The 25,000-nt window shown below is 36.7% G+C and overlaps 1 protein-coding gene across 1 annotated transcript in view; it reads right to left on the bottom strand.

The window, feature by feature from the left end:
- Nucleotides 1-18,458, bottom strand: part of SLC38A9 (solute carrier family 38 member 9) — an 83,591-nt gene extending 65,133 nt beyond the window's left edge. Inside the window, exons 1-6 of the mRNA XM_044681085.1 lie at nt 18,387-18,458; nt 12,307-12,428; nt 11,885-11,948; nt 8,506-8,599; nt 6,388-6,558; nt 832-891 (exon numbers count right to left, since the gene is read on the bottom strand). Coding sequence (XP_044537020.1) covers nt 832-891; nt 6,388-6,558; nt 8,506-8,599; nt 11,885-11,948; nt 12,307-12,428; nt 18,387-18,443 — 568 coding nt within the window. The 5' untranslated portion in view covers nt 18,444-18,458. The remainder of the gene's footprint in view (nt 1-831; nt 892-6,387; nt 6,559-8,505; nt 8,600-11,884; nt 11,949-12,306; nt 12,429-18,386) is intronic.
- Nucleotides 18,459-25,000: the final 6,542 nt, after the last annotated feature.

Here is a 25,000-nt window from a genome sequence, read left to right as displayed (position 1 = left end):
ACTGTGTGACCTTGGCCTAGTCACTGAATTTCTCTAGGCTGCAAATCCCTCTGCTCTGAGGATACTACCACTTGCACAGAGCTTTTCTGAGGGAATAACTTTGTTAACATTAAGATGTCATGCAGATGAGTTATTACAATGATATCAGATCTCTAACAACCCTGTATTGTCATAGAAAAGGAGATTTAAGATATTCATTTATTTACTTTAAATTTTACTTTTATCAGCTCATATTTCTTGCTCCCAAAGTCTCTTTTATTACCTTGATCAAATAAAGCTTTTCTAAGAGAAGTCAAGATTTCTTTCTCAAGATTCCAACTTTCCTTTTAATGCTTGTTTTTGTTCAGTAGTTTTTCAGTCATGTCTGAATCTTCATGACCCAATTTGGAGTTTTTTTTGGCAAAGATTCTGGAGTGGCTTGCCACATCTTTCTCCAGATCTTTTTACAGATGAGGAAACGGAGGTAAACAGGGTTAAGTGACTTGCCCAGGGCCACACAGCTGGTAAGTGTCTGAGTCCAAATTTGAACTCAGATCATTCTGACTCCAGGTTTGGTGCTTTATCCACTGTACTGCCTACCTTTCCTTTTAATGCTTAGTGATCTCTACTTTATTGTCAGGACATTCTTCTTGATTTGCAGACAAATGCTTCTATATCCTATGAACTTAGGAGAAGGGGGAATAATAAAGTATGATTCTCAGATTAAATAATTGACTATTTATTTTAAGCTCAAAGAATCCTCATCCTCCATCTATTAAACTGAAATGAAAAGTCACAGGCTTTGGCTCTATAATTCTTACACACTAAAGAAACTACTATAGAACAACTTACCTGGATCGGTACCATTCGTACTAAGGATGCTATCTGTGATATTAACATGATGAATAAAATCTGAAATATGAAAATAAAAATAATTAATGTGATCCAGAGGCTGAAACCATCACTAGGACCACTACTACACACTAATGGCTAGTGTGTCAGTCTTGGAAATAAAGGTTTTAAATTTTTGTCTGTTGGTGACAGCTTCTTTTTGTCATAGAAATTCCCATCCGATAAAGGTGTCACCCACCACCATGAAAGCATGAAAATGTTAGTGAAATAATACATTTATGCAAATTCACATGATCTCACAGTGGAAACATTCCTATTTTGATTTAAACTACAAAATTAAGGTACTTGACATTTCCAGGTCTCTGAAGAAACTATGGTGTTCTGGAAAAAAATAAATACATGTATTTCCCCCCTCAGAGGAAGTGGAATGAGGCATTTAAATTACTTTGTGATTTCATAATTTGCCCTGGGTAACCTTCCTAAAGACTAATGTTTATAAAGTATTATGTAATCTTTGGATGAAAAATATATTACTTTACAAATTGCCATTACGAGGATGCCAAGATCCAATCCAGCTTCATGGATTTAGGCCACTTGTCAGTTCTCTCAACTTTCTTTCTCCACTTCTCAAAATTCCTCAACATTATTAAACTTTCCTCTTTTTTGTCTGTTTCAGAGGAAAGATACACTAATTCCACTCCTACTGCCCTTGATCCCTCCCCTCCTGCTTTTTATGACCTTGATCCAGAAACCAATCACTCTTCTCACATATATCTTTTAATTTTCCCCAGTCTTCACATGGCTCATTCCCTTTTACTTAGAAAGTCCCCAGGTTTCACTAGTAGACAAACAGTTCTCTATCTTGATCCTTTTTTTTTTAAACCCTTACCTTCTGTCTTGGAATCAAAACTGTGTGTTGATTCCAAGGCAGAAGAGTGGTAAGGGTAGGCAACGGGGGTTAAGTGACTTGCCCAGGATCACACAGCTGGGCAGTGTCTGAGGTCAGATTTGAACCTAGGACCTCCTGTCTCTAGGTCTGGCTCTCAATGCACTGAACTACCCACCCAGCTGCCCCCATCTTGATCCTTCTGCCCCACGCAACAACCATTTCATCTCTCTCTTATCTTTGTCTCATTTCTTTTTTTTTTTTGTACAAAAGCTTTTTAGTTTAATATAATCAAAACCATTTAATTTACATTTTGTAATTTTTCTAACTCTTGCTTGGTTTTAAAATCTTTCCTTTCCCAGAGATCTGACAAGTATATTATTTTGTGTTCACTTAACTTATCTATAGTTTCCCTCTTTATATTCAAGTCATTCACCCATTCTGAATTTATCTTGGTGTAGGAGTGTGAGATGTTGATCTAAACCTAATCTCTCCCGTATTGTTTTCCAAATTTCCCAGCAGTTTTTGTCAAATAGTGGATTCATGTCCCAAAAGTTGGGCTCTTTGGGTTTATCATATACTGTCTTGCTGATGTCATTTACCCCAAGTCTATTCCACTGATCCTCCCTTCTGTCTCTTAGCCAGTACCATATTGTTTTGATGACTGCTGCTTTATAGTATAGTTTAATATCTGGTACTGCTAGGCCACCTTCCTTCACATTTTTTTCATTATTTCCCTTGATATTCTTGATCTTTTGTTATTCCAAATGAAATTTGTTATAGTTTTTTCTAATTCAGTAAAGAAGTTTTTTGGTAGTTTGATAGGTATGGCGCTAAATAGTTGGTCATTTTTATTATGTTAGCTCGTCCTACCCATGAGCAATCAATGGCTTTCCAATTGTTTAGATCCAGTTTTATTTGTTTGGAAAGTGTTTTGTAGTTGTTTTCGTATAATTCCTGTGTTTGTTTTGGTAGATAGATTCCCAAGTATTTTATATTGTCTAGGGTGATTTTAAATGGTGTTTCTCTTTCTACCTCTTGCTGCTCTAATGTGTTAGAAATGTATAGAAATGCTGATGATTTATGTGCATTTATTTTGTATCCTGCAACTTTGCTAAAGTTGTTGATTTATTTCTACAAGCTTCTTAGTTGATTCTCTAGGATTTTTTAAGTAGACCATCATATCATCTGCAAAGAGTGATAGCTTAGTCTCCTCATTGCCTATTTTGATACCTTCAATTTCTTTGTCTCATTTCTTGAACAAGTTTCTGTCCTCAGTTCTCTCCCACACACTCCTTAACCCTAAATAATAGGGCTTCCCCCTCTGCCAATTGTAGCACTGGGCCCAGTTTTCATGTCTATCATGAACCTGCTCTTATTCTGAGGGATTTCAGCTTCTAAGTTCATGCACCCAGAAAAACCCTGGTCTCCCAGTCAGACTCCCTATGTAACCCTCTGATCTACACCTTCATGCCACCTCAGCCCCATATGATGATGGTCATGTCCCTATCTTGTCACTGACCACAAATGTTCCACCCACACACTTCCTCACCTCCCTCTCACATCTTGTTCCCTTGTAACATGGCTTCCTTCCTTACCACTTATACTGGTCTAAATCACTAATGAGAACTTTATAGCAAAATTCAATAGACTTTTCTCAGGTCATATCTTTCTTGACCTCTCTGCAGCAGACCCTACAGACTATCCCTTCTTTCTAGGTATTCTCTCCTTCCTGGGTTTTTATGTCACTATTCTCTTGTGGTACTCTTCTTACCTGCTGGATCAATCTTTTTGTCTCTTATATAGGACTATCATCCATCTTTCATCTTCTACATGTGGCTGTATGTCAAGGATCCATCCTGGCCTTCTCACTTGGTAATTTCATTGGCTCACATGAATGTATTTACGTGCAATAAGTGGACTAAACTAAATGGCTTCTAAGGTTCCATCCAAGGCTATGATCTATACAGATAAATCCCAAATCTACCTACCTAACCATCTTTCATTTCCCTTTTGATCTACATTCCCTTATTTCTAATTATCTGGTAGACATTTCCACTCATCAGCATCTCAAACTCAACATGCTCAAAGAAAAACTTATCTTTTCCTCCTAAATTCATTCATCCATCTCAAGTCCTTACTTCTGTTTAAGGCACTATTATTCTTCCAGTAACCAAGGTTAATAGCCGAGAAGTCAACTTCAGCTCGTCTAATGCCAACATTTGGTGATTCTCCTTTTTGCATCTGTCCCCTTTCCCCACACAGAGTCACTATCTGGTTCAAGTCCTCATCATCTCTCACCTTACCTGCTATAAGAGCTTACTAACTGGTTCCCCTGCCTCTGATCGCTCCACTCTACATTTTTTCCCCACATACCTGTCAAATGATAAATTCTTACGCTAGGGGGTCTAATAATGTCAACTCCTTTAAGAAATGTCACTGGTGTCTTAGGGCCTTTAGGATAAAATAAAAACTCTTCTGGTTAACTTTTAAAGCCTTCTACACTCTGGCCCTGACCTCGCTTTCTAGACCAATTACACACACTATTATCCCTTACACACCGTTTTAGCCAAACCATCCCACTTTCTATTCCTTGTATATGATAATCTAACTTCTGTTTCTGTGCAAATACAGACTATCCTCCATGCCCGAGACTTTCTTCCTTCCTATCCCCCATATTTTGGAACCCATAATTCTCCTTCCTTCAAGGCTCAGATCAATTGATATCTCCTAAAGGCTTTTCCTAATTCTCTCAGTTGTTATAACTCTTCCCTTCCCAAATACCATGTATAAATTCTGCACACAGCTTGTTTTTTTTATCTGTCAACACATTATTTATCTATATCTACCTATGAATAGATTAATAGAATATAAATTCCTGGAGGGCATGTCACTTTTGTATTTGTATCCCTAGTAGCTAGCTCATAGTAGACACTTAATAAAAGCTTGAATGACTAATCCACTAAAATTCTCAATTTTTATCAAGCAGAACTGAATCATTAATTTTTGATCCATAATAATCTGACCTTTTCTGTTGATGTGCTTCATTCATTTCTCCTCCTTAATGCAAAACTGGTCTACTTACATTTCCTACATATTCTTGGTTTCCTGATTTTCATATATGCTGCTTTGAAAGGGATCCCCAGAAAAAAAACCCCAAGATGATTTTCAAACTATATTTTGTTCCAGGATTTTCTAGAGGCAATGTTACATTGCTTTAAATCAGGAGGGCATAAGTTAAGAGTTTGGAAATAGTATTTTAAGGCATTTCATTATAAAGCTATATTTATAAATGGATTCATTAAAATCAATCTACAGTTTTGTTTTACGATACAAGCATTTAATTTATAAGCTCACTCCAGGGATGACTCCTTTGTTCAATGGCTTATCCCCACCCTATCTTTCTCCTTCTCTCTGTCTTTTTTCTCCTCCCCTCTTTTTTCTTTCTCTCTCTCTCTGTACTGCTAAGCTGAACCAAGCCAAGTAGAGTAGGTCCAAGGGTCCTAGAATCCAGCCTGTCAGTCAAATGTTCCAGGGTTTTTTATGCTTATGTTCCATAACACTTCCTTTTTTTTAATCTTTTCCCCTAATACTACTCTCCCAGCATGCTAGCACCTTTGTGTGATATTATGGGAGTTTTACTTTGTAGAAACAAGGATATTGTGGGGTATCTTCAGTTGCCAAAGCTTCAGCTGTAGCTTTTGTGATGGGGAGAAAGGTCTAGCTTGGACACTGCTAATCCAGGTCCTCCTTGTAGCTAGAGAGCCAGTCTCTTGCTTCCTTCTCTGGGATAGACACAAAGGATGTGAACTTTATTTGTTTATTTCACATAATAGTATTAGAAGCAAAGGCTTTTCCACAGCTTAATCACTTGCTCAGCCTTGCATACTCCCCACTTTTGGGATTGTATGGGAGGAGTTTTTCTCTTAACTCACATTTCATCAGAATAAGAAAGTAATGGCATTTTAGCTAAATAAAAGTAAAGGCTCTAGTGAAGCCAGAACAAGCATTAAACTTGTGGCTAGAACACATGAACTTTAAACATGTGTCTAGTTATGACAACATGTGAGAGAAGCCTCTGAGTACTAAAATTCTGCTCCAACCTCCCAACATAAAAAGAGGATTAGTTAATCCTAATGAGAAAGCACCTAAAGCCACATAGTTCAGGGAATTTCAAGGGTAATTGTGACTACCTATGGTATTGTCTTACTTGATTTTAGAACCTAATCACTGTATATATAGAAAGTGTCTCCAGTGTAAGGTTAAAATATTTTTAAAAATCACAATCCTAATAATCTGCTGAAATAGGTCATTTTTAGCAGCTGCTAAAGAGCAGACATTATTTCCTTCTATTTTTGAAATAAGAATAATAGCAGACATGTTGCTAGTGCTTTAAGATTTACAAACCTCTTTAGAGAAGTTTCTTCTTTAAGCCTTAAACAAACCTAAGGGATGTATTATCCTTCCTATAGGTATTATCAACCTCATTTTACAGATGAGAAAACTGGACATTAAAGAGGTTCAGTGACTTACTTGTGCAAACACAGCTAGTAAAAGTCAGAATGGAAGTCTAACTCACCTCAGAATCCAAGTTCAGCAAATTATACCATACCATATGTAGTACTATGGTAGTAAAAGGAGATGAAACAAGAGTAAAAGATATTACTTACTGAAAATGAATTTTCCGGTGTTGTAAAGAAAATTGGACATAAGCACCCAATAAACTATCATGGCTCCAATAAGAGATACCAGGGAGAAAAGCAGAGCAGACCACTGACCAAAGGAGCCAAAATAATATTTGCAAACATCTGGAAATTCCCAGTTAGTTGTATCTAATGAAGCTAGATAAAAAAAAAAGAGAGATGGATAAATTAAGTCAAATATTTCATATTTACATGATAATTTTTATCCCCTAATTATCTCAAAAAGCTTATTAAGAGGTTGGTCTCCTCTCCACTGGAAAGGTTCACTTCAGGAGACTCCTTTAAAGGACAATCTCTCAAATCTTGACCCTTCCCCACCCTTTCCACTTTGAAAGACTTACAGTGTTTTAGAAACTGACATAAACACAGTATCCTGGAATTAGTTCACTTATCACTGAAATTTTGTAATTTCTGTCAGCTATTTAAAACATACTTAACATTTTGTACGCCAGTGTTTTGGGAACAGAAACTCACAATGAAATTTGAAATGTTTAGAAGTTGAAAAGAGTTTGGTGAGAATACTTCTTATAAGGGGACCTGAAACAGTTATGCCTAATCAAGACATCAATTTAATAAGAAACCTCTTCTACTTTCAGTACTAAGTAAATGTTATTCCTAAGGAAAATCAAGGGGTAGCACCTATTTAATTACAACAATGGATGAACTTGGGTATCTCTAAGTAGTTTTTTGTTTAAGTTTTGTCTTGAGAACTGTGTTTAGCTCTTATAAGTAAGCTGTTAGAAATAATCCTGTCCTATGTATCCAGAGGCAATCAAATTACTAAATATATTCAGTTATTTATATATTACAAAATGATCAATGTAGGTCCAACCCATATTCAAGCTAAAAGGAAAAAAACTCAGCATAGTCTTAGAATTTGAAAGCTTTGCAAATGTTTGGTGATAATTCCATAACTGTATAGGAATGTTAAAATAAAGTGACATCTAAAGATTCTCTCTCTCTCCTTTCTCTCTTTCTGAGACAATGTCTATGAAGTATTATATAAACCTTAAAAGATGCTATGCTATAATCATCATAATAGTTGCACTGGATTTTTAAAATTTTATTTGGCCAAAGTATCCATCAGATATTGTTTGGAAATAATATTATTAGGGAAGCTGGATTCTCACTTAAAAAAAAAAGGCACAGCCTTAGACCCCTCAGTTTTCTGCATGTGTTTAAAACTTCAAGCTCAATCCAATCTGATATAGAGAAATCAAAACTAAAAATAAAGCCTCTTCTTTTTAAAGAGGCTCCCAGTATTCTAAAAATCTTTCAAGACCAAGAAAGGACCTGAAAAACAGAAGGGAAGCCTACTTAGAGAAGGACCAGAACTGAATAAAATAGCTCCAAGTTTCTAGTTTATTTTGGTAGGATCCAATAAATGTATATTTTGGACTAAGCACTTAGGGGACAAGGAAAAAAAAAGTCTGAAAAATCGATAAGGAAGCAATATCAAAAGTCAGTGAAATTCAAGAAATATTTTTGTTGCTTTTCCCCCCAACATTTTTCTAATATTATTTCTACTTTTAAGAAAGGACCCTTCAAATTTATTTGAGACAGGTGTAGGTTAAAAAACCCACCCTCAACAGACAAAAATACAGGTCCTCCTAATACAGTTCAAGCAAAAAGTCTTATTTAAAATCTACGCCATGCACAAGGGCCCTGAATCTCTCCCAAGTTTAAGATTCTTTTGAATAGCAAACTGCATGAAAAATTAGTACATTCTACAAAGAACCACATGCTCCCATGGATTTCAAAGGCAGACACTAATGTTTTAAACATTTCAATCCAGCAAAAAACTAGGAGTTTTTTTTCTGCTCCTGATAAGGGGGTGCTGTTGTTGTTATCAGGAAAGGTCTAAGGGTGCAAAGTTATAGGGAAGCAATGTTATTGAAAAGCATCAATTAAACATTTAAAAAATAAAACGTAAGTGACTTAAAGATTAAAAAAAAGTAAAAATAAAATGAATGATTGTAGAATGAGAAAAATGAGAACTTTAGGCATAAGACAAATCATCAATAAATGCTTAATGACTGATTAATACCCACATCAGTAATCTATTTCAATGGGTCAGATTCTTACATATCATTGTCCGTGATTTTACTACTCTGCAGCAGCAATAAAGTGTTAAAAGACCCATCAGAATGATGACACAGATGCCAGTGGTAAATCCAGCCTGTGTAAAAAACAAAAACATTTTTACTTTGAAATAAAGTACAAAATATATTGTCAGAAAAACAAAGCTTTTTGTACAACTACAAAAGAAAAAGCAAAACTATAAATCTCCAAGAAAATCACAAAGATCCATGATTATATTATCCAGAGTCATCAAAGATGTCCAGGAACTGCAAAATGGCAAAGATTCCAGAAGAAGGGATTAGTTACTATTGGAGGGGCTAAGGGAAGATAGAAATAGTAGGGTATTGTTGGTAGAGAAGTAACTACAATAATTCTGAAAAGCAATTTGGCATTATATAAATAAAGTGACCAAAATGTACATATCCTTTGATCCAGAGATTTTACCACTAGGTTTATACCCCAAGAGGCCACTCTTAAAAAAAAACAATCCCAAAAATCTTAAATAGAATACTAGCAAAAAGACTTCAGCAAGTGATCGTGAGAGTTATCCATCATGATCAGGTGGGATTTATACCAAGAATGCAAAGATGGTTCAACATTAGGAAAACCATCCACATAATTGAGCATATCAACAAGCTAACAAACAAAAATCACATGATTATCTCAATAGATGCTGAAAAAGCCTTTCACAAAATACAGCACCCATTCCTATATCAAAACACTAGAAAGTATAGGAATAGAAGGGCCTTTCCTAAAAATAATAAGCAGCATATCTCTAAAACCATCAAATGCAATGAGGACAAATTAGAAGCCTTTCCAATAAGATCAGGAGTGAAACAAGGATGCCCATTGTCACCTCTATTATTTAACATTGTACTAGAAACACTAGCAGTAGCAATTACAGAAGAAAAAGAAACTGAAGGTATTAAAATAGGCAATGAGGAGACCAAGCTATCACTCTTTGCAGATGATATGATGGTCTACTTAAAAAATCCTAGAGAATCAACTAAAAACTAGTAGAAATCAACAATTTTAGCAAAGCTGCAGGATACAAAATAAATGCACATAAATCATCAGCATTTCAATATATTTCTAACACATCTCAGCAGCAAGAGTTAAAAAGAGAAATACCATTCAAAATCACCCTAGGGCAGTGATGGGCAAACTTTTTAAGGAAGGGGCCAAAGGAAAGGAAATGCTCATCTGTCAGGCTCTTTCTAAGGCAACTATTTCGAAGTTTCATTGTATTGTATTCTACTCATTGTATTCATCAGATTAGGAATAATGTCATGGTCAGATAGAACATTTCAGGAGGTGAGTATGGCCTGCAAGCTGTAGTTTGCCCATTACTGCCCTACACCAAGTTAATTCAGAATGGGTGAATGACTTGAATATAAAGAAGGAAACTATAAGAAAATTAGGTGAACAGAGAATAATATACTTGTCAGATCTCTGGGAAAGAAAAGATTTTAAAACCAAGCAAGAGTTAGAAAAAAATTACAAAATGTAAAATAAATAATTTTGATTACATTAAATTAAAAAGGTTTTGTACAAACAAAAACAATGCAACCAAAATCAGAAGGAAAACAACAAACTGGGAAAAAATCTTTATAACAAAAAACTCTGACAAAGGTCTAATTACTCAAATATACAAGGAGCTAAATCAATCATACAAAAAGTCAAGTCATCCCCCAATCGATAAATGGGCAAGGGACATGAATAGGCAATTTTCAGATAAAGAAATCAAAAGTATCAATAAGCACATGAGAAAGTGTTCTAAATCTCTCTTAATTAGAGAAATGCAAATCAAAACAACTCTGAGGTACACCTCACACCTAGCAGACTGGCTAAAATGATAGTAAAGGAAAGTGGTGAATGTTGGAGGGGATGTGGCAAAATTGGGACATTAATGAATTGCTGGTGGAGTTGTGAACTGATCCAACCATTCTGGATGCAATTTGGAACTATGTCCAAAGAGTGCTTAAAGACTGCCTGCCCTTTGATCCAGCCATATCATTGCTGGGTTTGTACCCCAAAGAGATCATAGGGAAAAAGACATGTACAAAAATATTTATAGATGCACTCTTTGTGGTCGCAAAAATTTGGAAAATGAGGGTATGCCCTTCAATTGGGGCATGACTGAACAAATTGTGGTATCTGTTGGTGATGGAATACTATTGTGCTCAAAGGAATAATAAACTGGAGGAATTCCATGTGAACTGGAAAGACCTCCAGGAATTGATGCAGAGTGAAAGGAGCAGAACCAGAAGAACATTGTACACAGAGACTGATACACTGTGGTAAAATCAAATGTAATGGACTTCTGTACTAGCAGCAATGCAATGACCCGGGACAATTCTGAGGGATTTATGGAAAAGAACATACCCACATTCAGAGGAAGAACTACAGGAGTGGAAACACAGAAGAAAAACAACTGCTTGAACACATGGGTTGAAGTGGACATGATTTGGGAAGGAAACTAAACGACCACCCTCCTACAACTATCAATAATATGGAAATAGGACATGAAGAAACCAGTGGAAATGCATGTCAGCTACAGGGGGTGAGGGGAGGGTTAGGGATGTGGAGGGGAGAGTAAGAGCATGAATCATGTCACCATGGAAAAATTTTTTCTAAAAAAAAAAAAAGAAAAGAAAAAAGTCCCAATATATGATATGCTCCAAAGGAATTACAATAACATTTTTTTATGAGAGCAAAGAATTGGAAAAACTGGATGCTTATTAATTGGGAAATGACTAAACCAACTGTAGTATATGAATGTTATGGAATATTACTGTGCTCTTAGAATATGAATAGAGAAGCAAGGAAAGAGCTACACGAACTAATGCAGAATGAAGGAAGCAAGGCTAAGAGCAAATGACTACAATAATATAAATGCAAAGAACCACAAAAAAATCAAGAATGAATACTATAAAATTTCAAAGAACAAATAGGGTTCCAAGAGATACAAATATATAACCTAATTCACACCAATTTCATAGAGATGGGAAGTCTCCATGGGTTTCAAACCTTGCACATATTTTTAAATTTTTAAAAATGTATATCATTTTTGCTAATTTCTTCTCTCTCTTTTTTTCCCTTTAAAAATATAATTTGTAACATGGAATGGTTCTTGGGGAAAGGGTGGGGGAGAAAGTATGGGGAATATTATAGTGATATTAAAAAAAAATCAAAAGATATCAACAAAAATGTACTTTTTAAAAATGCCCAGAATTCTTGGAAGAATGGAATTCAATCACTGATTAGGCAATTATTTTCTTTAAGTTAATCATGCAAAGTTAGTAAAATTTCTACTATAACTCTTAAGATACAAAAAAAAATTCTTTTCAGAGAAAAAGTGATAGAATCTAAGCGACTTTACCTGTTTTATTGCCCATGGAATACTTAGTATAGATGTTCCCATCATAGTATTCCAAATCATGAAGCTGAAAAAAGTAAGAGAAATGGCAGTGAGAAAATGGAATTTGGTTCTGTAGGTCGTCATAGTTTAAAGTAAATTTAAAATGTGATGTTAATGAACAGAAGCCTGTTTTCGGAATCAGAGAAGATTGAGAAGATGAAGATCTCTCAATACTTCCTGGTTGTGAGACCCAAAGAAAGTGTTCTAACTTCTCAGTGCAGGGCCTCCAGTAACAGAACAGTATGCAGTCCTTGCTTGTAGACAGTTTCCTTACCAGGAGCTCCCTATAAGACTGAAATAATAGGGCTGGACAAAACAAACACATCATATAACTTTCACTCCCACACAATTTAAGTAACTCTCTAGAAAACAGCTGTACGTACATTGTGACTAAACTGGTGTTTTTACCATAACCATCTGTGTAGCATTCCATTTTAAAGGCAGAACCCAGTGGGCTGTATATATAGAGCTCCTCAGGGTCTGGAAGCACATGATCAGGAGCAATCTGGTCAAAAGACAAACAGAATTAAATAAATGTGAGCTGACCAGGAATCATAACACCATAACACTTCTTTATTCTTCAGCAGAATATTGGAACACCATTTAGTATGCTATTCACAAATAAATGACAAGTTGTCTTGAACAACTAAAAATATTCTTTTTCAAGTTAAATAAAAGAATTTTGTTTAATGTGAAACCCGTTCCAGAGACATCAGGGTGCATAGAATATATAAGTGTTTACCTGGAATCCAACCCAATTGGCTAGAATTTTTATTTCTTCACTTTTATGGGGAAGAAATAACAACACTAAGGGATCAACTAAAAAATGGAATTATGAAGGCTTCTTCCAGAAGGCTGAGCTCAGCACTGATTTGGCCTTGTAAGTCTTTTCTATCTGGAGCAGTGCACAACTAAGGTTCATAATAATATTGATATGACAAGATTCTGAATTACCTTCAGAACCACCTAAATAAAGAAATTGCATTTAGATTAGTTCTGGTCTTTGGTCGATTAAATTTATTTTCTAATACTCAAAAAATTGTCATCTATGTACACATCTAGATATATGTCTATAAAAACCAATTTTTATATATACATCTATGTATACATACATACATACACACATATATAACTGCTATATATACATATTTATATACACACATCCATAGTATTTCCCAATTAAAGTATTAACAGTGTGTCTTGTTTTGAGCAGAGATTTACTAGCTCAACCTATTCTGATCTAGTTATTTGAATGACTCTTTTTTCCATCCATACCCCTGATGAAAGGACATATTTTTTCATACTATCCTTAGTTCCATTTAAAAAATAATAACATTTCATCTTTTTCCACAATTACATGAGAAAACAATTTTTTTAAACTTTGGGTTTTTTTAAGTTTGAGCCACTGTCCTTCCCTGAGATAACAAGCAATCAAATAGAGATTTTACATGTGTAATAGCATAAAGCAATTTTCCATTATTAGTCATTTTGTGAAAGAAAAAACTCAAACAAAAGTGAAGAAATAAAAGTGAAATATTATATATCTTGATCTGCATTCAGCCTCCTATTGGTTCTTGTTCTGGAAGCAGATGATTTTTTTATTATGAGTCTTTGAGGACTGTCTCAGATCACTGTATTTCTAGGAGCAGCTAAGTCAAAATATTCATCATATAATATTGCTGTTACTAGTACAATGTTCTCCTGGTTCTGCTCAGTTCACTTTCCATCAGTTCATGTAGTTCTTTTCAGGTTTTTTTTTTTAAACCCTTGTACTTCGGTGCATTGTCTAATAGGTGGAAGATTGGCAAGGGTGGGCAATGGGGGCCAAGTGACCTGCCCAGGGTCACACAGCTGGGAAGTGGCTGAGGCCAGGTTTGAACCTAGGACCTCCTGTCTCTAGGCCTGACTCTCACTCCACCCGAGCTACCCAGTTGCCCCCATTTCAGGTTTTTTTTAAATTATCCTTCTCATCATTTCTTATAGCAGAGTAGTATTCCATTACAATCATATACCACAATTTGTTTAGCCACTCCCTAGTTGATGGACATCTCCTTTGTTTTGAATTCTTTGCCACCACGAAAAGAATTGTTATCAATATTTTTTGTACGAACAGGTACTTTTCCCTTTTATTAAATCTTTTTGGGATATAAACTTAATAGTGGTATTGCTGGATCTAAAGGTATGCACAGTTTTAAAGTACTTTGGGCATAGCTCCAAATCGGTCTCCAGAATGGCTAGATCAGTTCACAACTCCACCAGCAGTGCACTGATAGGTGAGATGTGGTACATCAGAGATATTTTAATTTGCATTTCTCTAATCAAGAGCAATTTAGAGTATTTCTTCATGCTGTACAGTTTAAAATGTTCTAAGTCCTGAGAGGCTACAACTCCCAGAACTCTCTACAACAACTTCCTCAGACACCTCCCACTTCCTCTGTGGGAGGTGTCTGAAAAAAGTATAAAAGAGAGAGGAGCTGATGCTTTTGGCCGCTTTACCCCCCAGACCACCTTTTCTAGAGAAGCCTTTTCCCCCAAAGCGCCTTTTTGGAGGAAGAGCCTAGATCTCTGGAGATCTACCTCCTAGCTTCCCTAGACCTTCCCTTTCCTAACTTTTCCTTTTCCTTTTTCCTAAACCTAGCTCTTCTATAAACTTAAGTTGTTTCCTGATCTTCATTTGAGTCCCGAAGGGCTTTGGTCAATTTCCCCATCAGGGCTGGTAGGACCAGCTACCTTCCTTCCTATTCCTTTCCCTTCCTATTTCCCTTCCTTTCTCACGTCCTTCTCCTATTACCTTCCTTCCCTTCACCCACATCCACAATGCAATTATATATAGCCTTGATTTCTTTATCTGGAAACTGCCTATTAATATCCTTTGACTATCAACTGCGGAACCTCTTCTATTTTGAAGGAGGTATTAAAGGCAAATGAAAGGGTGAGCTAATTAGCACAGTGGAGAGAGCGCTAGTCCTGGAGTCAGAAAGACCCAAGTTCAAATCTGACCTAAGACACTTCTCCTAGCTATATGACCTAACTCCAAGACAAAAAGTAAGAGTTAAAAAAAATTTTTTTAAACAAAAAAACAAAACTTGTGCAAGTACACAACAGGAGAAGCAATGGTTAAAAAGCCATTCATGGAATGTGAGGGGAGGGAAGGGAACCTAATGAGTCCACTGAGATGGCACTCCAAAAAGCTGGTGTGAATGTGAACTAGAGAAGTCCAGTTCTAAATGCCACATCCAGAAAAGGGGGAAAATTTACAAACTGGATCATATTCAAAGAAGGTTTATCAAAATAGTGAAGAAAAGTGGAAAATTGTTATTCAATTGAAGGAACTGAAGAAATATTTAGCTTAGAGAAGAGAAGTCTTAGGAGATGTGGGAGTCTTCAAATACTTGGAAGGAAGGGCTGTCATGGAGAAAAGAACCTTAGCGGGCCAAATTAGCAAAGATCGGTGAAGTTACACTGGAGGGAAATTTGGCTTAATGAAGGAAGGCTTTCCCTAAAGTTAAAAGCTGGGCAAAAACGCAATCTAGCACTTTAGGAAGAAGTAAGCTCCTGGTCTATGAAGGGCTTCAAATAGGTCACATGATCACCAATTAGGGATGTTATAAAGAAGATTTATGTAGCTTTGAGGGGAAATTGGTATAGATGACCTGTAAAATCCTTTCTAAATTTAAAATTCTATGATTCTTTTTTTAAAATTTAATTTCTTGAGGTCAAATAGTCCCTCCCAATAAGCAATCATGATATAGGGACTTGCTAACTGACATCCATCAGCAGGTATATATTAAGTGTTTGCTATTTTTCCAGCACTGTGTTAGGCACACTAAAGAGGAATGTAAGATATATGGTTAATGCCTCTAAGAATTATGTCACAGTTAGGGACATGACATCAGTAGAGTAGAAAAAAAGTATATAGCAAGAAATGATGATAGGGCAAAGGACCGATAAGACCAGCATGTATGCTGGGGACTCTACATGGACAGTTTCTTCCTCCTAGGCCACTTCTATATCGCTGGTCTAGTATGGCCAGAACCAGATTAAAATCAAAACAGGGAACTGTTTGACAAAATAAATAAAAAGGGAACACAACATAGACAATGCTAATTTGTAGTTTTCAAAGTTCATATATGGCTAATAGGACTCCATTTTTATTGGAGTGTGATATCACTGATCTAGATGATATTTAAGGGTATGCAGTTGTGAACTTCACTGACTGATCTCTCTTTTTTACTATTTATCTATTCTTGAGGGAAGAAATACCCACATGTATGTATACATGTGCCTGGGATTGCCTAGCCATTCACCTGCACCCGAGGGAGATGGGGACACTTCAGGAACAAGAACAGCAGACACCATGTCCAGAAGAATACTGCCTCTGAGCCCCCCTATGGGTGTGCCTATGCCAGCAGTAGAGAAATCCTGCCTATCAGGTTCTTAGTATCTCTAAAACCAAGACATATAAAATAATTAGAAATTAGAAATACAAAGGAGTATGGTTAAGTCTAAAAGATTTCAAAGAATAGAAGCATGTGAATTAGTATATGAGCTAACTCCTTTGAAGAATAGCAGCAGGTGTCTACATACTCCACAGTTTACACTATCTGGAAAAAAGGAAGGATTGAGGTCTAGGACACCACTGAGATAACTCAGCAAACTGCTTCTTTGGGAGGCTGATAATGAGAAGATGGGTCAGATATCCACCTCTCCCCTACTATTTTGGACCTGGGAAGTGCTACTTTTAGCCACAGAATGAAAGAACAATAGATTTGGCCTGTTTCAAGTCCCAGTCTGTGATGTGAGTAGAAAGAAGAAGGCAGTCTGGGACAGAACTAGAGTAGAAGGAGTCAAAGCTGATATGAGGCGGTGTGAGAAATGGAAAGTTTGAGTACAAAGATAAAAAGGATATTGTGGTTGCTTTGGGGAAAGTCCAGGACATGTTACCAGTCAGATACTTAATTTAATTCTTTTCATCATTTTAAAGCAAAAACATAAGGAAAAAAAAGGGAGAATTTATGTAAGTAAAGATATAACCAAATATCACTGTTCCATAATATATCTCTAACAACCTAGGAAAATGTATTTTGAGTGTTTTTGGCAACCTAATAGTTCTTTATCATTTTGATTTCTTTTTTTTTCTTTTTTTTACTAAATTTCCAGCCTTATTTCCCAAACTAGGGCTTCTCAGGGCCAGGCTCTGAGTATTTCTGGAGGGAATATCAGGATCTCATTAGGAACAGATTTATATTTTAGTACTATTTTTTTCCAGGTACTGAGAGCTGAGTTGTTCAAAGATCTCAGGGGTGGTTCATGACAGGGACCTGTAAACTTTAATTGCACTCAAAGCAGTTTGATCTAGATTAAAGCCCCATTGAGAAATGCAGACAAATATATGGGAAAGTTCATAAAAGCAGATCCATCACAGTGTTTCTCTTCTTTGCTTCCTTTGCTAACCAACATATAGAGCAGACTCAGTGTAGTTACGTTAAATGGTTTACTAAGCCCTCTTGGAGTCTAAGGCTAATTTAGTTGAAGTTAAATCTTATAGGTTCAGTCAGTACAACCTATGAAAAAACTAGAGCCTGTTCCTAACAGCAGTACCCCAAAAAGGTTCATATTGGCCCTCGAGAGAAGAAACTACTTATGTCCTGCCTCACAAAGTTCAGGACACTTTAAAATCAGACCAAGCTGACACAGGATTCTCATCTCAACAGCAATATGAAGGCACTGGAAAATTAGGAAAGAAACGTAGGTTCTTCCTTCCACTCTTGTCTACCCCTCATTATTAGAAATAAAAAAGAGGGGGTGGATGGGTTTTGCCATTTTTTTGCTTCTTAATTTCCAGGCTTTCATATATCATTTAACATACTCATTGTGATTATTTTATGAGAAAGCCATGTTCTATTTTTATGTTCTAAAATAAGAAAAATAACTTTAGATGTGTGAAAAGGTACTTTTAAAAAAAGGACAGGATCTATTCAAATTTCCCCATGTTTTTATCTCTTCCCTCCTCCCCTTATTCTAACAAAGCAAAATCTCTCAAAAGCAAAAAATAAACAAATAAAACACTTGCCACAAAACATGGAATGGCTCCCTTTAGCTCTATCATTTTTTTATTTTAAGTTGCAATTTCCATTGGACTCCAGATCATCAAAGACCCAAAGTCCTATTAGGGTTTCAGAAATTATTGTTTTCTCAGGGTTCCTAGGATTGGGGATAACTAAGATGAAGTTCAGACTCCCCAATGCTCTCACTCAGAAGACTAGGAACTAGAGCAATTTCAGACAAAAGTCAAAAAGCTGTTAGACTTGCTAATATCTGCATTCTCTAATGCTGCCCTTGGCATCTAGCCAGCTCAAAGTTCAACCAGAATGGTAACCATTTGGTAGCTGCCTTATTTATGCTGTGGCAGATTTACCATTTGTTTCAATGCATTATTAGACACTTAGGCTTTTCCCCTTACCAGTGCCCTGTTAGAGGAAGATGTGAGTCGGCTGTAGTAATGAATTCGGTTGCTCATGGCAGAGGCATAGTCACTGACTCTTATAGTGTCAGTAGCCATACTGACAATGTTTGTGGGCTCCACATGAAAAGGCCTGAAAGAGAGAATACAAACAAGAAAAACAGTAGTTTACCATTTCTCAGAGGCCAGAAATTCTGAAAATCAAACATTTCAAAAGGGAACTTCTGGTCCTCCCTTCATGAGGGCAGCAAACATTCTTGGTGGAAAAGGAAAGAATCAGAAAGATGTATTTTCTAAATCTAAAGAACAGAACTTTTCCATCATAATTCTTTTACTATAAAAGTATTTTTTATATAAAAATTTTTTATGTAAAAAATTTTATTAAAAAATTTGCTTAATGTTGGGGAATGCAGTGATAGAAGGGACATATAGAAATGGCACTTGAAGCAGTTATTAGGAAGAAAAATGCAATAGTTTAGTCTCTATTACAAAGCTTAGACAAAGCTTTGAATGTTTTCTCAAGAAGCTGTTGGCACCAAATCAGGGAAATAAAATAAAGGAAAGTCCCTTTATTGCAAATCATCTCCTTCTTAACTATGGAACAAGCCTACTTCCTTTAATAAACAAAAATCATATTTCTTGACTTAGACACATGGCAGGGGATAGGCCACCCAACCACCTCCCTGATAAGGCTCTTTCACAATAGGAAGAAATTCACCATCAGGACCTTACAGATATTTTGCTTCATTTTTCCATTTCTTAATTTTATATCCCCCTAGAGTCTTTTCTCCTTGTTACTGCTATGGTAAACTCCCCTTTTAAGTAACCAGAAATATGGTGACATCTATCTAAGATCCTGTCTATAAATCCATGATTCAATGATCCTGAGATAACTCCTATCAAGTCCTTATTCTACAAAAGGGCTGAATTTCTCTGCTGAAGAACGATCAACCTCAGGATCTGTGGGAAGATGGCAGAGTTGTGTTAAGCTTTCTCATTCTTCTAATACCTCCTCACAAACAATAAAAAATAACTCACAGAATCAATGCTAAAAAATGGTAAAAAACAGACAAGAGTTGGGAGTGAAGCTAAGTGGCCAGGGACAACTAGAGAGGAAGGTCTTTGCCTCCCCTGGTCTCAGTCCCACTGTTAAAAAGGCATCCCTGAACAAACACCACAAAATCAACAAGCTGTAGGCCCTGAGAGAAGGACAAGAGCAAACAACAAGTAATCAACAAGGCAGTCCCTGGAGATTGGACCAGAAGCCTCTGGAATTGGCTGGCAAAGGGCCCTGGGAGCAACTCAGCTCCAGAGATCCCTACTCTCCCACAGCTGGAGGTCGAAAGAGTGGTACCATAGTCAATAGGCATTAGGCCCTGGGTAGGACCTTCAGCCTTACTGATGACCAGGAAAGGCTTTTGAGGGCCTGAGGAACATGAACTAGACAACTGTTCTACCCCAGGCTGAGGGGAGAAGGCCTGAGGAAGGCATGAGGAAGGCATGCATATCAATGAATGTGGTTGCTGGGGAACTATAGCTCCATCAGTGGTGCTCACTCCCAGGAGAGTGGAGTTCCTGGTTGCTGCTAACAGGTAGGTGGGCATCTGCTTGCAACTGCAGTGGTAGAACTTGCCCTGGGCTCTGGTTGGAGTAACTGAAGTCAATCATGGACTGGGCCTTGAGTAGGGGCTTACTCTTACAATTAACTCTTACACTACTCTTACACTTAACAATAGGTTATAGCAGTGATGGGCAAACTTTTTAAAGAGGGGGCCAAAGGAAAGGAAATGCTCATCTGTCAGTCTGTTTCTAAGGCAACTCTTTCCAAGATTCATTGTATTGTATCCTACTCATTGTATTCATCAGATTAGGAATAATGTTGCGCAGGGGATAGAACATTTCAGCCCCCCCACCCCCATCTGGCCTGCAGGCCGTAGTTTGCCCATCACTAGGTTATAGAAATCAGAAGAAATAATAGAGCTCAGGAAATAAACACAAAAAAACCTGAAGCCTGAGGACCATCCCCCAGTACCTTAGGAATCCTAAACCTCTAGCATAAAGCTAATAATTAAATTTAAAAACTTAAATTTAAAAATAATTTAAATGAGCAAGCAAAAGGGACAGAACACAACTATTGATAGCTCTTATGGCAACAGTAAAGACTTGGATTCAAACTCAGAGGCCAGTGAAGTAGAAACACCTACTTCTAAAACTGCAAAGAAAAACAATAAACGGTCACAAACTTAAAAAGAGTTTTTTAAAACAACCTGAAGGAGGCAGCTGAGTGGCTCAGTGAATTGAGAGTCAGACCTAAAAATGGGAGGTCCTAGTTTCAAATCCGGCCTCAGACATGTCCCACCTGTGTGACCTTGGTCAAGTCACTAAACCTCCAATTGCCTAGCCCTTACTCCTCTCTTCTCCCTTGGAACCAATACACAATATTGATTTTAAGATTGAAGGTAAGGGTAAAAAAAAAAAGAACTTAAAAAACAAAGTAGAGAGGTTGAAGAAAAATTAGGGGAAAAAAATAGAACAATGCAAGAAAATAAAGAAGATTATGAAAGATCACCCCGATGGAAAAAGAAATCTGGAAATTCATAGCAGAAAATAATTCATTAAGAACTAGAATTGGGGATTTTTTTAAGGGGATTCTGGGAAGATGGCAGCTTGGAGCAAATCTTAAAATCTCCTCACCCTTCCACATTGAGATAGAAAACAACGAGCTTTGAGAAGAAAGAGGACCAAATCTCACAATGGGACAGATCAGGGGACCCTACTGTTGGACAGATGAAGAGGTATGCCAAGAAAAAGGCTTGAATTCTTGAACTGTCAGGTCTGAAGGTATAGAAGGGGAATCCCAGGACCCCTACCCCATATGCTGTGCAGAGTCTCCAGCGGCCCCTGAAACCCCTGAAATATCCGGGTGGGCTGGTACACCAGCCAGAGAGGGCCTTGCTGGTGCTGGACTTGGGAAGTTGAACACAGGCACGGGGGAGGTGACTGGAGGAGAAAGCCAGAGAAACATAGCAAAAACACTCGGAAGATGGCAGCTTAGATGGAGCCAAACCTCAGACCACCTGGCTTTATCAAACCAAGATAGAGAACAAAAGGCTTGAAGAAGAAAGAAAACCAGGAAACAGCAGGACAGAGCAGGGGACCCTACTATTGGACAGCTCAGCAAAAACACTCCATCTTGTCCTCCCACTTCTTTTTTTTTTCCTTTTTCCCTCTGGAGGTTTTAGCCTCAGGGTATATAAAGTAATACAGACTAATCCAATCAATACAGGCTTAATCCCATCAATTGGATAGACAAGAAGTCTTCCAAGGGCAGGAAAATTCCAACACTCATCCCTCATACACTGCAGAGAAAGTAACTAAAAATCTCCATTGCCAGTTGGGGGAAGATCTTTCATCAAAGCTTATTAAATCCATCTGCTTAAACTAGCAAAACAGAAAAAGAAAAAATATGAGTAAACAACAGAAAAAGAGAAAAGAATGACAATTTACAGCTTCTTTCAAGGAAGTGAAAAGAGAGCAAATGAAATAGAAGAAGAGGAAGAAGTCCCAGCAAATTGGACACAGGCTTTGGAAGATCTCAAAATTCAATTAACTCAAGAACTTCAGGAACTCAAAAAGCAATCAAGAGAAGCTAAAGGCAATTTGAAAAAAGGAAATACAAGAAAATAAAGTCTTAAAAGCCAGAATTGGCCAGCTTGAAAATGAAGGCAAAAGATGATTTACAAAGAAAATCAGACCAGAAGGAGAAGGATGACCAAAAAGCCAGGGATGAAATTCAGTCTTTAAAAAATAACTCAACAACTAGAAGCAAATGACTTCACAAGGCAGCAAGAATATATAAAACAAAATTTAAAAAATGAAAAATTTGAGAATATGAAATACCTCATTGACTCAACCAAAGATCTAGAGAACAGAGCTAGAAGAGACAATTTAAGAATAATTGGTTTACATGACAAAAGAAAAAGTTTAGACATCATCCTACAAGAAATTATCAGAGAAAACTGCCCTGACATTCTCGAACAAGAGGGAAAAGTGGAAATTGAAAGAATCCACAGGATCACCTCCTACATTTAATCCACAACTGACAACTTCCAGGAATATTATAGCCAAATTCAAAAAGTACCACACCAAGGAAAAATATTACAAGCTGCTAAAAAGAAGTCATTCAGATACCAGGGAACCACAGTTAGGATAACACAGGATCTGGCTGCATCTACTTTGAAGGACCAGAAGGAATGGAACATACTATTCTGGAAAGCAAGAGAACTGGGCCTATAACCAAGAATCAACTATCCAGCAAAACCGACAATATTTTTGCAGGGGAAAGTATGGTCATTCAATAAAATTGAGGACTTTCAAACATTCATGAAAAAAAAAAACAGACTTAAACAGAGTTTGCTGCCAAAACACAGAATTCAAGAGAATCAACATAAGGTAATTAAGAGGAGGGGGCCTGGGGGCATTAAAATAAAACATTTTTCTTTAAGGGACCCAATAAGTTCAATTGATTTGTATCTCTAGAAGTAAAGAAGATATTGGCAAATATTAAAAATTGTTATTATCAACACGGTAACTAGAAGAAGTTTACATAGAGGGAACAGTGACAAACTGTATAGGATGAAATGTCAAGATATATGTATAAATATATACAAAACTAGAGGGAAAAAAGAAGGTAATATTAAGAAAATTGGGAAAACAAACAAAATGGAGTAAATTTATATTCCATAAAGAAGCTTGTGGGCCGAACAGGGAAGAATAACAATACAGTGGAAGGGTAAAGAGGTTGGAGAGAGGAAATAAACTTAATACTTAAGTGCATTGAAATCAACTTAAAGAGAGAAGAACAATCATATCCATTGGGGCAGAGAATTGATTCCTGCCCTATAGAGAAGTAGAAGGGTAACAAAAGGACTGGTGGGGAGGGAAGCAACACTAGGAAGGGAAAGGGTGGGGGGTGGGGAGTGTAGCTTAAAAAGATCCTAAAGAAGAATAAGAGGGGAATAAGAAGGGGCGGGGGTAAAAGGGAAGTACAATAAGTGAGAAGATTAGGGGAACTGATTAAAAACAAAACACTGGCATAGAAGGAAATAGTGAAAGAAGAAAGGGCAGGACAAGGAGAGAGAATCAAAATATCTGGGAATACAGAGCTGATAATTATAACTCTGAATGTGAATGGGATGAACCCACCCATAAAACGGGAGCAAATAGCAGAGTGGATTAGAAATCAAAATCCTACCATATGTTGTCTACAAGAAACACACATGAGACAAGCAGACATACATAGGATTAAAATGAAAGGATGGAGCAAAATCTATTCAGCTTCAACTGAGAAAAAGAAGCCAGGAGTTGCAATCTTGATTTCTGACAGAGCCAAAGTAAAAATAGATCTGGTTAAAAGAGATAGGGAAGGTAATTACATTCTAATAAAAGGCACTATAAACAATGAAGAAATATCAGTACTCAACATGTATGCACCAAACGGTATAGCATCCAACTTTCAAAAGGAGAAGCTAGTGGAGCTCAAGGACGAAATAGATAGCAAAACTATACTAGTGGGCGACCTCAACCTTCCCCTATCACATCTAGATAAATCAAACCAAAAAATAAATAAGAAAGCGATAAGAGAGGTGAATGAAGCCCTAGAAAAATTGGAGTTAATAGATATATAGAGAAAAATAAATAGGGACAAAAAGGAATACACCTTCTTTTCAGTACCATGTGGAACATTCACAAAGATAGACCATATACTACGGCATAGAAACATGGCAAACAAATGCAAAAAACCAGAAATAATAAATACAACCTTTTCAGATCATAATGCAATAAAAATAGTTATTAGTAAGAATACATGGAGAGGCAAACCAAGAGCTAATTGGAGGGGGCAGCTGGGTAGCTCAGTGGAGTGAGAGTCAGGCCTAGAGACAGGAGGTCCTAGGTTCAAAACCCGGCCTCAGCCACTTCCCAGCTGTGTGATCCTGGGCAAGTCACTTGACCCCCATTGCCCACCCTTACCAATCTTCCACCTATGAGACAATACACCAAAGTACAAGGGTTTAAAAAAAAAGCTAATTGGAAATTAAATAATATGATTCTCCAAAATAAGTTAGTGAGAGAACAAATCACAGAAACAATAATTTCATTGAAGACAATGACAATGATGAGATTTCTTATCCAAACCTATGGGATACAGTCAAAGCAGTTCTAAGGGGAAAATTTATACCACTGAGTGCATAGATGAACCAATTAGGGAGGGCAGAGATTCATGAATTGGGCATGCAACTTAAAAAACTAGAAAGTGAACAAATTAAAAATCCCCAGATGAAAACTAAATTAGAAATACTAAAAATCAAAGGAGAAATTAATAAAATCAAAATTAAAAGAACTATTGAATTAATAACTAAGACTAGAAGCTGGTATTTTGAAAAAACAGATAAAATAGAGAAAGTACTGGTAAATCTAATAAAAAAGGAAAGAAGAAAACCAAATTAACAGTATCAAAGATGAAAAGGGAAACCTCACCTCCAATGAAGAGGAAATTAAGGCAATCATTAAAAACTATTTTGCCCAATTATATAGCAATAAACATAGCAATCTAG

The sequence above is a fragment of the Gracilinanus agilis genome, chromosome 1 (genome assembly GCF_016433145.1).
Source record: "Gracilinanus agilis isolate LMUSP501 chromosome 1, AgileGrace, whole genome shotgun sequence".
NCBI classification, from domain to species: Eukaryota; Metazoa; Chordata; class Mammalia; order Didelphimorphia; family Didelphidae; genus Gracilinanus; species Gracilinanus agilis.
The sequence above is the reverse complement of the archived record's forward strand: the minus strand, read 5'-3'. Positions and strand labels throughout refer to the sequence as shown.